Genomic DNA, 14,010 nt, shown 5'->3' with positions numbered 1-14,010 from the left:
TTCAGATGGTATCTCAAAGGCCTGGCCTAGGCAAGGAAGTTAACTCGGAGTAATACAGAATGTGAACTGAAATGTAATAGCTATTTCAGATGTACTTTGGAATAACATCTTACTTTGGAGTAAGTGTATGCATTCTGAATGTTAATGGCATTCTTTACTATAAATTATTCTCTAGTCACCTTTGTTGCTTTTTCCTCACTCCACCATGCAGACAAGTCAAGTGATAAAGAGACTACATTTATATTTATTTGAATGAGAAGTGGGTTCTACATTGATCTTAAACCCCCTGTAACTCCTGTAATACACTACTGGCATTGCTAGTAACAGGCCACAGGCTTTGTACTGATTTTGGAAGGCCTAAGTCTGAGGCTTGTCTGGTTTGCTTTTTCAGAACTTTTACTGATCCATTTGCAGGTGTGTTTTCAGTTGTATCAACAACAATTTTTCTTCTGACCATGTGGTTATGGCCAATTTGTTCTGCTTATCCCTGCACAGTACCACTATGGTTTAACATGAAAGTAATAGTAAGTGATTACTCTGTGCAAAATGAGACATCTATGACTATGCTCATAATACATTTCAGAGAAATACAGGCCTGGTGTAACAGCAGAGACACTGAGAAGTGGAGATGCCGGATAACATTATAGTGTACAGGCACTGGATGACAGGAACTAGGGCATCGGTTTGGCACTGGGGGCTCCATGACTAAAATAAACTGACCTTTGGTGAGTTAAGAAATGCAGACCTGGAGACAGACAGAAATGCTTTCAGGGGTAACAAAGAGAACTATCTAGCATATATAAAATGCTATAAATTTGGATGTAATGTGAAGTTGTAGACCAGTGCGGAAAGAGCAAGGTGTAAAGGTGTGTTAGCAAACAAATAAAAATGATCTGAAGTGGATCCCAGAGTAAGGAAAGTTATCAGAATCAACAACATATTCGCACCGGAGCCCAGGTGCTCACAACTTGCAGTGATGCTCCCCTCTCACCACCCAGCTGAAGCCACCAGCCTCAGAACCCCAAGGAGTAGCAAAGCATGAACATTACACCAGGAAACGGGGGTGGAAACTAAGAAGCATATATTGTTTAGTTGTCCACTAAAACACAAACATACCTTTTGTTTGTGCAGTTGTAGCTGGAGATATTCTGAGACCAGTCACAGTCAGGTCTTCAAATGGAAAACTGTACTCCTTATAATTGTACTCCCCATTGGGTGCCTCAAACAGCACCCCTGTGAAACAGAGTTTCTGAAAGGTGAGGCAAGGGGGAAAACACTAGGTTTGGGGAAAAAAAAAAAAGAAGGGAAAAGAATGGGGAAAGTGAAAAAAATGGACCACTGAAATGAAGGTAGTACAATGTTTCATCTCTCAAAAAGCTCTTTTTTTTTAATGCGAGAGAGTTATTTGTAAGTAATCTGTCAGGTACTGCTTATTTATCTTCATTTGTTGAATGAATTAGCCTACTCTGTCTTGAGAATTCTACCAGGCTCCTGAAACTATGTTAATAGTACACTCTATTTCTATGGAGGAGAGAAAAATAGGCAAACTGAATTTCATTTTACTGTTTTTATTTTGCATATGAAGGCTTTGAAGGCGAAGAGATGGAACACGTGGAGATATAATATTGCCAGCACACGAGAGCATAAACATGTCAAATAGGTATCAGAGAGGTACCAAGTCTCACTTTCACACCACCAGTAGTGTCTCACTGCAGTCGATATAAGGAGGTTTCTTTCTAGCAACTTAAGCTGTAAAAATAACTGTACGGTTGCAAACAGACAAAATGCTGATTAATCCAAAAAGGGTATATATTTTAAATGTTTAACAATCTGTTTGAAGGACCTAGAAGGAAGTGAGGAAAGGTTACAGAGAAACATCACTAGATTCCAAAACAGGAAGATTCCCCCACCCTGACAAAGCTACCATTTATCCCCCAACTTACAAGTTTACTAACCTCGCTATGGTTACACTTCACATTTCCGTGCCATGTCTCATCTCCTGATTACGGATCCTGGGGTAGGGGAATTAAAGGCTTTTAAAATTCTATATACGTGCATAAAACTTCGTTCTAGTAACATCGGGAATTCTGCTAACAGCAGTACGTTTGAGTTTTATGTTCCCTTGCATGATGACTCTGGTATACACCCATATTCTCCTCAAGTGTGTCATGCAGCAACAGCTCCAATCCATGTGATAAAGGAATGGGTAAAGGTTACTGTCATTATAATCTCATTAAATTGTATGATAGCAGAGATTATTTCATTTTGCCTCTAAAATGCATGAACACTTGGCTTGTTAAAAGATATAACAAAGTTTGTTCAGTCATAAAGAAACCTAGTTCATTACACTTTTTCTTCTTGGCTAATTTTCAGTGACAGTCATACCACTTAGCAATAACTAATCAATTGAACTGTGTATAACTACACATAAAAGTTAAATTCACCTCCTTATTTAAAGGACATTTGTTGTGTCCTTTCATGCTGAGCAATATCTTACTTCAGGGAAGGCTCAGCTAAACTCAATAGGCTGAGAGAGATACTCGAGCTCACAAGGAAGGCAAAGCATGGATGTCCCTTCCCACACTTCTAATTAACCAAATAATTATCAAATCTGTCTCAGCTTATCTGGTGTAAATTCTGAGAAGCTCTGCCAAACTTAGCATATGGCTAACTTTATCATCTCAAGTCCTCCTATAAAAGTCTCTAGGACAGCCCAAATGAGGAAAACATGTTTGGACTGTTTCCAAGACCAGTGCAATGTAGGAATCCCACGACATCACTGACCACAGCAGAGTGGCTCCAAAAGTACGGCACTTGCATGGAACTCTAAGGGGTTCCAGTTATCTTTGTAATTGGGGCTTTACCGTAACAGAAAATAAACATATAAGGCACACACTGTTGTTCAGACAGTCTCTATTCTATTGGGTAAATGATCGGCATTTTTTTAAATGCTCTTTAGTATAGATAGTTGCCTTGCCCAATAACTACAGTCCATATCTTTAACACCATCTATATGCTTACTTATATCATATCATATTAGAGTCAATATCATGCATTTTAAGTCTACAAAGTATACAGATTATGTAGAAATGCATGTTTCTGCAACAGACTAATTTCTCTAAAAGATATTACAATTCTTCGTGCCTACTCACACACAGTTCTATAGAGTACCTTTCTTTCTAATATTGTAATTTAACTTGCATAATAAAAAATTAGGAATATTAGTCCTGCTCTTTCTAATGTTTTGGGGGCAACTTTCTATTGACTTTTATAGGATGAAAGTTATTACAATATCAAAAATGACAAAAAGGTAAAGCGAAACAGATTTGCATGGCAGTTCTAATTTATTCTATATACTGTACAGATTGTTCACTGAATCATGCAATAATTTTAGGCACATGCTAAGAAAACAAACTCAATATGGAACATCCAACTTTCTTACTTCAAGTAATACCTACTGCCTATCTCTAAACTGACTTTTCTGGAGCTATGGCACAAAGACTTGCTTAAAATATACAAACACATTTCTACATTAGACAGATAATTTAGAGCCCAGTTCTGTTCTGGGAAGAAACATTCATCATACTTTGATATATCAGAAAGCCAATTCAAGTGTGATGGCCTTTTATCAATCCCTTTTGAATTAATTTTATATTCATGAGTCAAGAGTAAAACAGGAGCCACATAGATGGCCTAGCATTGCCATACAACTTTCATCGCAGCAGACATGCTGCGGTATTTTCACTTTTTTCAACAAGCTGCTCTTTTGCGAGTATTTTAAGTGCTGTGTTTATTAAACCTGTTTTTCAATATCTCTACACTATGTTTTATATAAGCTTCTGCATTTTGTTTATACTCCCCAATAACTTAAGATTCTGGTATCAGTTTCCATTAAACCTGGCAAAGCCTCACAGATAATTGCACATATTACAAAAATAGGTAGAAGACAGAGAAAGAATATCCTGTAGATGCCTGGAGAATAAGGTTGGGCAAATAGCGTATTAGACAGCAACGAATCAAAGATTTGGTGGTGGTGGTTGTGTAGTGGGGTAGTAGATTGCTGTATAAATGTCTCCAGAAAAGCAGAGCTTCCAGACTCTTTGATAGCAAAGTCTATTCACCACAAGATAGGAGCTCGGGAACCCAGGCTTCCTGAGTTCTGGGGCTCACAAAATTGATTTTCTAATGTGGAAACTTAGAACAGAGGATCAAATTCAATTTAATTACTTTTTTTTTTTCAGAATCTGATCACAGTTTAGAGTGAAAACACAGCCTTCTCCTTCATGTAATTACCACCTGTGAATTTTAAATGCCTAAATTTACTTCCACAGTAAAAAAAAATGAATGGTCAACATATGTCGGATTGATAAGTTGGCAAATTCAGACAATGATCTGTTCTGTATCTAGGTTGTGCTGATGCGCCCAAAAAGCACATCACAAAACCTGAAGTAGAAGAAATTTACATCAGAGAAAGAAAGTTTTAAATCAACCAAGTTTCCCACAATTCTAACATACCTGAGCGTATTCAAGCCTGAAAAAAAATGCTGCATTAAGTGAAATAAATTTCAGCTTTAAACTGATTGTCTCACTGGTACAAAATTTCAGTCTCAGAAGGTGCAATCTATTACTTAAACACACAAGGATTTACAAGCAATGGTTAAGGGGGCTCTAGCTGCAGTAGTGGAACAGCCCATAGCTTCCACATTACACAACGCTGCCATGACTGAACTGTTCACTCTCCTTAGGCAGAGGATATTTTGTTCCCAAATGGTACCTAAGTGTAATGAGATGAAATTAATAAATTGAAAACGTAGTCTGAATTACAAGAAATAACAAATCTTGCTAGTAAACTTTCTTAGTTTATGAAAAGCTATTCCAAGGGAAGCACAAGAAACTCCCTCATTTGGGAAATGAAACCAGCAGATTTTTAATTAAAAATAAATAAATAAATAGCAATAAATACATTGACTTGTTGGCATGAAATGATTGAGGGAGTCTTATAAGAGTCTGCAAGCTCATACCCAGGCCCATCTTTTTAAACAGTGGTGTAGGTCTGTCTGCTGGCAGTTTTCTTAAGACTTGAGGTCTTCAGACCTCTTAGACTTGAGATCTGAACACAACTACAGGCAGAAACAGAAGCAATCTGCAAGCGCAAAACCTGTGATTCAGTTATCAAATAAATATTTATTTCAATACTGACATAACCACCTCGCAGCACTAACGAGGAATCTCAGTTATGTATTGAAGGACTATTTGTATTCACTTGCAAAAGAAAACATAGTCAAGCAGTTATTTTAGAGAAGATGTAGATCTGCAGATACACAAAAGTAAATTAGTTAAACTTGAGTTGAAAGTAATAAAATTTGGTCTTTCATATAGTTCCTCTCAGTAATGCTGGTTATTAAACTAGTGATAAAAGTTTTCTTCAAAACAAATGTCATATTTCATTTAGACTTCAGTGATTTCAGTGAACAGCTGAACCACAGTTCACAATTGTACAAATTACTCATGGTAGAAACATACATGCCACTGCTAAGGCTGATTCTGCAATAAATTTAGAAGTAATTGTTTTCAACAGTCAAATGACAACTCTTAATATTGCAGCTAGAAGAAAGAAAATATAACTTTGCTTAAGAAAACATAAATAAAACCTCAAAAATCAACCATAATGAGAAAATCAAGTAATAAGTAATTTGAATTCTTTACTTTAGTGGTGGTCTTCCTGCTGGGCAGATCTAAAATGAAGAAAAAGTGACTTCATTTTAGGATTCTTCCTCTGAATGTCGGTGGCTGAAATTACTTTTTTTTTTTCCTCCCCCCAGTGAGAAATTCTCTGCTGGCCATGATAAAGTCAGTATCATTGTTCTTGATTGTTCTAAGGAAATCCTTTGTATTTAATTCATTTTCAATGGAGAAAAGCAAAGCAAAAGAAACAAACAAAAAGAAAAGAATCAAAACCAGCTCTGCATTTCTTTATAAGAAATTAGAACATTAGGACAGCTATCCATTAGAACAGCTCATGGCTTCCTAACGGAGACTGAGCGAAGTGGCCTGGATTTACAGAGCTGCTAAGAAGCTTGTTTTCAAGGAGTTTATGAACCCTCTCACCCATTCATGCAGAGAAGCAACGCAGCTGTGAGAGAGCTCAGGAGGCCCAGGCCTCCGAGTGCCTGTGCCCAGCTCAAAGCCTCTCACCTAGCTCTACATTCGCGCCAGCAGTCAGCCACGCTACCCTGCATCACAGGCTCCCAGCAGCCACTCCAACTCTAATGGCCAATGGTTTCATAGGAGAAACAGGAGAAAACCAAGGCAGCCAAGCCTAACAGCCATGGGTTTGACTTAGGATATCTCTCTTAAAGAATTAAATTGATACCACAGGTTGACAGAACAAAATTTTTGAGAATTTTTTGTTATTTATAAATTCTGAAACTCTGAAGAATCCTTGAGGTTCCAAGGGGAAAATACCCCTTGTACTCTGTGGAATATACCTACAGGCTAATAGCAAGCTACTGGCAAAGATGTTAAAAAAAAAGTAATGGGAACAACTACTTGACTACTACAGTAATAAAAGTCAACCTATGCAAAAGAAGAGAGAAAAAAGTCAGAAACATACAGTCAGTGTAATTCTTCAGAACTGCAAGTTGACATATGGAGAGATTATCCCCTTCCCCTAAATCTAAAAAACAACTAACTAAAGGATCATCCTTTTTTTTCTTAGGAGCATGTTCTGAAAAATAAAAGTAAATCCCTATTGTATTACGACAACACAACACTCAGTATTTTCCCATGATTTTCACAGCACGGTGCTCCTGTTCCTAAATGGGAAGTGAGGAAGACTATGTAGCACTTATTGAACTCTATTCCAGAGATGTTTTCCTTTTTAAAATATATATTCCTACTGTTGAGAATGCCTACCTTTCTGTGTTCAGTGCTGAATACCTATGGCCTTCATCCCACTGAGGTTAGCTTCAAAACCATTTGTCCAATACAACAGGATATACTGTACAGAAGGATCAAGTTCTGTTCTGCATGCTCCATACTTTCACAAATGAAAATTTAGCATTGTCCTAAGTGTCGGTAACACAGTCATCAACTTTCCTTTAGGCAGATCAAGTTTTCCATCGTAGCAGAGGTGAATGATAAAAGTGAGTTTTGTTACACAACGTGCCCAGGATATCACAGCAGAGACAGTTTTATCAAACCACTGTTGCTCGCTTTTACAACTTAGCCAATTACACACAGCCTTTCAGGATGTACACAAAAAAGAAGCCTTGTTTCTAAGGGGCATGTTCATTTTGCAGATTAAAAGGAGATTTTTTTTTTCCATGGAAATCTCACACACATTTGGGAAATCGCAGTCAGTTTTGCAGTGACACCCTCAAACAGAGCAAGAAACCGCGCTAACGGGTCTCCCCGGCCGCAAACGAACGGGATACGGGGGAGACATCGGAGGCGGGCAGCGTCCTGCCTGGCGCCCAGGCGAGCGCCGCCCGCCCGAGCACCCCGCGGGCACGGGCTTTGCCGAGCCGGCCCGAGGCCCGCACCACCAACGGCCCCAACGGCCCCAACGGCCCCACGCTCCAACGGCCGGCGCTCCGCGCGACGCCACGGCCCCGCGAGCCAACGGCCTCGCGCCTCATCGCCCCCGCGCGCCCCAGCGGTCAGCGCTGCACGACTCGCGGTGCCGCAAGAGCCGCGCGCCCCAACGCGCGGCCCTCCCCACGGGCGCGCAGCTGCCGCCCGCCGGCCCCCTCCGCAGCCCTCTGCCCGCCGGAAAGGCGCGGACGAAGCGCGGGGAACGCACCTGCTCGCGGCGGGGGGGCGGCGGAGGCGCCGGTGCTGCCTGCCCCCATGGCTGTGGGCAGCGGAGCCCTCCCCGCACCCGAGCGGCCGCCCGCGCCCGGGGGCCCAGCCCGCCCTCGGCATCCCTCGCGGGGAGCAAACCCCCGCAGCTGCGCGTTGCCCGCATTCGCGGAACGATCAGGCCCGGGGAGGGCAGGGGCGCCGGTGCCTCCCTCCGCCGGCACAGCGCTTACCGAAGGGCGACGTGGAGGCGTCTCCCTTCCTCGCCATGGTCTCGCGGCGCCCTCCGCGCCGGCACAGCCGGGACCCGGCGCCTCCGCCCGCCGCTCAGCGCCCTCTTTGTTGCCGCGAAGGCATGAGAGGCGGCGGCGGCCGCAGCCTGGCGCCCGCTGCGCTGCTGCGCCCCGCGCTGACCCCGCGGTCCCGCCGCCTCTGCGGCCGACGCGTGCGCGGGGGCGGCGCTGGCGCCGCGCGGGGGGGCGCGGGCAGAGGGACGCGCCGAGGGCAGGCGCGGGGGCCGCCACAGCACCGGGCCGCCGCCCCCGCCTCGGGCCGGCCCCCGGCTCCGGCGGCTCCAGGCGACACCTCCGGAGTGACGGGGTGCCTGTGCGGGCCCGGCCCGGCCGACAGGAGGCAGCGCCCGCGGGCGGAGCGCGGCGCAGGCCGACGGGAGAGGCGCGTCGCGGTGGGCCCGGCCGCCGGCGCAGGCGGCTGCCAGCGGCGGGGCCCGCGGGTCCGGAGCTGTCCGGCCGCCGTGCTGGGGCGCGCCAGGGCTGCGCGAGCCGAGCGGCGGCTCGGCCTCCTCCCTGGAGCCGCCTGGGCCGGCTCCTGGTCCAGTCTCAGCACAGAGGTGGATGTAGCACCGCTCAGTCCGCACCAGCTTACGCTGTTGGTCATTAAACTGACCCTTAATTCTCATCCAGTCCCCTTGCTCTAGGTGTTTGAGAGGTGAATTTGCCAGTATCTGAAGAGGCCATAATCCCTCAAAGAGCAATTAATGCAATTGCTGAGGTACTTTTTCAGTCATGACAGCTCTGATCATTGCTACAGCAGAAGGACACACTATTCAGGTGTCACACTGACTCTTGTCCGTTAGCCTGTTGCTATGGACATAGCACTGCGTTCAGCACACAGGATGTTTTGTGCTGTTTGTCTTCTGAAATAGCCCCATGTAGTTCTTGACAGAGGTGCACCTACAGGCCGTCGCTTACCTGTCTGTATGCCAGCGACTGGAGGGGAAGGTGCATTCCAAGGCCTGCAAACACATATAATCCCTCAAAAAGCAGCTTCTGAAACTTCAGCAACACAAGTAAGTATATGATGGCATTATTAATAAGTAAATTCATAGGTGTGGATCATGGAAGCTGTTACTCTTTTCTATGGAAACAAAATGCCTTCATGTGCTTTGGAGGCAGTGAGGATGTGTGTCTGCTCCACAGCCAGTGTACTGTCAAGTGTTGGAGCACTAGCAGCTGAGGCCAGGTTTAAGCTAGTTGAGTTAAGGACAGTTGTTCTCATTACTCAGCCTCACAGAGTTTTGTGTTTTCTGGTGGCAGGAATAATGGGGAAGTGTTTCACTCATTGCCTTAAATTGAAAAAATGTATTTGTTCTCCTAACTTTAAACCAAGCAGTTGCTTTCTCTAGGTACTCCCAGTTCATTACTCAAAGCTCTGCCCAGTGTTCAGCCAGGTTCCTGCTCTAGCCACCCAAGGCACCTGTTCCCAGAAACAAACTGTTTGTATTCCAGGACATGGAACCAAGGCGTAAAGGCCTCGTATGGCAAAGGGATGGCACCCTTCACTATCTGAGAAGAGATCTCCATTTCATTCCAGGGCAGGTGATTAGGAGAACAGTTCAGAACATCCCACCCCAGACATAGAGGAACTTCAGTGTCAGAGCTCAAGTCAAAGGTGAGAGGATGCCTAAGAAGATAGCTAGCTATGGCTGACAATCAGAACTAGGCACTTACATTACACGCTTGTCAAAAGCAGAACAAAACAAAAAGCTGTTATGCACTCTAGCAGTCCTTCCTCCTTCCCTCCCTCCCTCCCTCTCTCCCTTCCTTCCATTAAAGTTTATAAACAATATAAAATTTGGATTCATATTGAAGAATAAAATTACATATAATAGTAAGAAGTTAATACAGAAGCCTCCAGGAGAGGAACTATTTTTTGACTAGGTTGAGACTTTCAGGACCAAGGATTAAAGTAGAAGCACATTAGGTACTAATCCTAAATGTCTGCTAAAAGTGTGTTTAAATTTTTACAGTATCTCGGAGAGTATTTAAGGACAGCATGTTTGAGGCACATAGCAAATTGTATTTGTGCATTCATGTTTGTGAGAAAGGTCTGAGAAAGAGCAAAAGGAAGCTCTTTAGTCACTTTGTCAAACTGAAAGGAGATTTTTACAATTAAGCATCTTTTGAAGAGTGGAAGATGTATTCACATTAAAAAAAAAAAAAGATAACAACATTTGGCAGGTCAAATGTGAAACCACAAGAGGGCAGACCAAAAAAGAGTATGTGAACAGTAATGTAATTTGCAAAAAGCATGGACACTAACAATAATCCTTTTAAAAAAAAAGTCAGAAGCAGGTAGCCAACTGCTGAATGATATCTAGAAGGTGACAAACAGTATGTAAATACTTGAAAAGGCTTCTAAGAAAAATCCAGAAATCTGCAGACTTATAAACCTGGTGTCTGTATGACGCAAATAGTAGAAAATACAGTAAATTATAGAATTAGTAGACAGATTGGTAATGTGTGATATATGGTGAAATGTCAATATGACTTTTTGTAAGTGGAAATCAGGGCTTACAGACCTATCACAGTCCTCTGAAGAAGTCAGAAGGCCTGAAGAAGAGGGAATACAGACGATTTTCAGAATACTTTGGTTTCCAAAAAGCATTCCCAAAGTCCTTAATCAAGAGTTCTTAAATAAGCTGAATGGCCACAAAGGCAAGAACAAAAGTCTTTTCAACGCTAAATGCTTAAAAAAGATTTTGAGAACAAACAGCAAGTTGCTATAGTGGAAGGCTCACCAGTGGAATCTCAAAGGCATCTGTGCTGGGACTTGTGCTGTTTTGGGTGTTCACACGTGATCTGGAAAAGGAGAGAAATGGTGAATGGCAAATTTTGCAGATGATTTTGGGTAATAAAACTATTCTGAATTGTAAAAATGAGGGTCTATCTGAATAATTGCAGAAGAATATTGTGAGACTGAAAGAAATACAAACTCAAGGTAAATTAATATTACCATGCTAATACATGGCATGCAGAGATATGAGTAAGCATGATGCTTAAAGAAAAAGCTTTAATCTTTATGCAAGAACATAAGCTGATGGAGAACAACTTTATGAATTTTTACATTTCTTTAGTCTCAAAAGCAAAACATTGTGGAGCTAAATACTATGCTGACCTGATTGAAAAGGTTCAATGGCTTCCAGGTGAGGCCTTACAAAGCACCCAAGAAGGACTCTTCAGCTTGGAAAACTCATACAATAACATAATATTTTTCTCTAAAATCGACACAAGGAGGGCTACACTGGACTGTTAGTTCACTATCCGTCCCAAAACAAATGAAGTTAGGGACAACAGATGAAGTCAGTAGAGGGCAGGTTCGAAATAAACTTCCTGAAGTAATTCTTCATATTGTAGGTAAATATGTGGTGCACTCTGTGTGTTCAAAAAGCAATCAATCAAGTGTATGAAAGAGAAATCCTTGACGAGTTATTAAATACACAGGCATCATCCTCTGCTCAGAAAATTTCTATATTGAAAATTTAGGGGAGTGGAAGAAAAAAAATGAAAAAAAGAATTATTGTAGGCTTGAAAAATGCTCTGTTCTTCGTCACTTCCCTAAGCATCCACTGTTGCTACTGTCATGAACAGGATACTGTGATAGATGGTCCTTTGGTCTGTTCGAATGCAACAGCTGCTACAGTCTTAGCAAAATACACCTTAACCATCAGCTGTGTGGCAAAGGGCCTGTTTGCTTCTCATCTGAATGCCAAATCTCGGTGTTCTCTTCCAGATGTCCACGTTCCCCTCCTTTTCTTCTTCCGCCAGCATCTTCAAGGCAAGTGTCACATCTGTCTCTGCTTCTTCGCTGCACATACCTCAATGGGGCTGGAATCGCAGTTAGTCTTTGTGAACTCCACCACGCAGCAATGCAACAACTTTAATTATCATATTTTGTCCTGAGTACATGGAACAAGTTCTGTCATCTATTATGGAAACTGACCTCTTTGTGCCTTAAGGTAGAATTTACTTTGTGTGGTATTGTTTGCTACACTTGCTAAAAATAATTACACAGGTTTTAGAATAAAATTACTATTAAAATAGCATTTTATGTCTACACTCACATACATGTTTCTTTTTAGTATGTATATGCATTTAGGTTCTTAAGAGACAGTACTGCTATTGTTTTGCATAGTCGAAATTGATTTTTTCATTATTTTCAAATGTTTATCCAAAAAAAAAAGGTTGAAAATGTCCTTCTGCAGCGCCCCCTACTGTCACTTTTCCTCTCTAAATTCTATTTAATTTGAACTTTATGTACTGCAAGTGTACCATGAATTCCAAACAGAGCAGACCAATCCAAGCTAATTATATGGTGTTACATGTATTGGAAAATAGAAGCTTATTTTGGTTTTCTATCCATAGAACTGTACTTGTCATGCCAGCTCCCTTTTGTTCTAAAATGTATCATTCCAAAAACAACCTGTATCACTTGTGGTCAAAAGTAGCTATTTTTAATTAATATTTTATTTAATATTCAATTATTTTAGTAGAATAAAATCATCTTTAAATGAATTTCAGGCCATGAAAGTAATATTCACATTGACAATTGCTATCCCCTTTAATAGTGGGGAGGTTTGGTTAGTAGCTCTTTTTCTGGAGACCAGAGGTATAAAGAGGAGTTAAAGTACATACGTCAGACAGGTTAGAAAAGCTAGCTCTGATCCTATTCTAAAACTAGTGTATTCAGTGTAAAACTTGATGTTCTTTGGAATATGCAGTTTCTCCTAAGCTCTGTTTCACACTGTTTTGGATTATGTAGTTTGACAAAAATTCTATGCAGAATTTGTCTTCCAAACATCCAATTGCTCCCCTCCTCAGACAACTTTGTTCAGTAAACTTTTGTTGTCTGATTTTTGTGTAAGGGCATTAAGAAGCGGAATTTTAGAAATAAGTTCATTTACACACATAAGATACAATTTAAGAGTTTATCTTTCTTCACTTGTCCAAAAGTCTTGATGCCAAAAATATACGTTATATAAATGTGCCTTTCTTTGATCGGACACAATATTCCTAATGTCATTCAAACATTAGAATTGTTAACTCTGCTGGAATGGGGGGAATTCAACAAGGACAGCCTTGCAACAGTACTTAATTACTCTGAATGTCAGAGTTATACATCAGCATTTTGGACATTTTTTATGAAGTTACCACTCTGATACCAAGAGGCACAGGTATTAAATATGTTTGACAAACAGCTGTGTTCACTGCATCTGGGCATTCATTTCTGTGAGCATTCATTTCTTCTGAGCTTTCACAGATAGGAAGACACAAAACAGTGAAAATTTTTTTAGCTGCTAAAGTGATCCTCAAAATTCAAATGGTTCAGGCTTGGACAAGTGAGCTTGCAATATGACGTATTCTCCTCTTCCCAGATCCTTGGCAGACAGAGATCATCAGTGAAGGTGGCCTGTGCTTTAAGTTCTCACCTCCAAATTGATAACAACCCTCCTGACAAGACTGACTCAAAAAACATTCCCATTCATCTACCTCCTGATCAGGAGATATGAAAAGAAGTGGTGAGGAAAGAACTTGGGGAAGCAGGGGAGTACAAGCAAGGGAATAGCTTCATAATAACAAGTCGCAGTAAATACTGACCTTGATTGAGAACTGATTCTAGTACCTTGCCCATGGTTGTTGCTGTCCCTTGCTGGGAAACTCCTTGAATGTCACCTTCTTGTTTCCATTCTCCTTCCGTCCTTCTGGAATTTATTCTATTCTTTAACAAGATCCTTAATAGCCACTCGTTTTGCCTCCTAGTTCCATTTATTTCCTCCCATGCTTACTCCTGCCTGTAATAGTAACAATCTTGTCCCTATTTCCTTCTCTTTCCCCAAACCAGACAGTTATTTCCCCTTTTGCTTGCTGTTCTGCTCAGGCGGTTAAAGGTCCAACAGGACCTTCTCTG

General features: G+C 41.8%; 1 protein-coding gene across 1 annotated transcript in view; it reads right to left on the bottom strand.

Annotated features, from left to right (window-relative positions):
• SLC44A5 (solute carrier family 44 member 5) overlaps window positions 1–8,161 on the bottom strand; it is a 74,326-nt gene extending 66,165 nt beyond the window's left edge. The window contains exon 1 of the mRNA XM_088537568.1: window positions 8,037–8,161. Coding sequence (XP_088393694.1) covers window positions 8,037–8,073 — 37 coding nt within the window. The 5' untranslated portion in view covers window positions 8,074–8,161. The remainder of the gene's footprint in view (window positions 1–8,036) is intronic.
• Window positions 8,162–14,010: the final 5,849 nt, after the last annotated feature.

This window comes from Tinamus guttatus, unplaced genomic scaffold, assembly GCF_059628265.1.
Source record: "Tinamus guttatus ecotype Peru unplaced genomic scaffold, ASM5962826v1 Tinamus_guttatus_pri_ptg000814l, whole genome shotgun sequence".
NCBI classification, from domain to species: Eukaryota; Metazoa; Chordata; class Aves; order Tinamiformes; family Tinamidae; genus Tinamus; species Tinamus guttatus.
The sequence above is the reverse complement of the archived record's forward strand: the minus strand, read 5'-3'. Positions and strand labels throughout refer to the sequence as shown.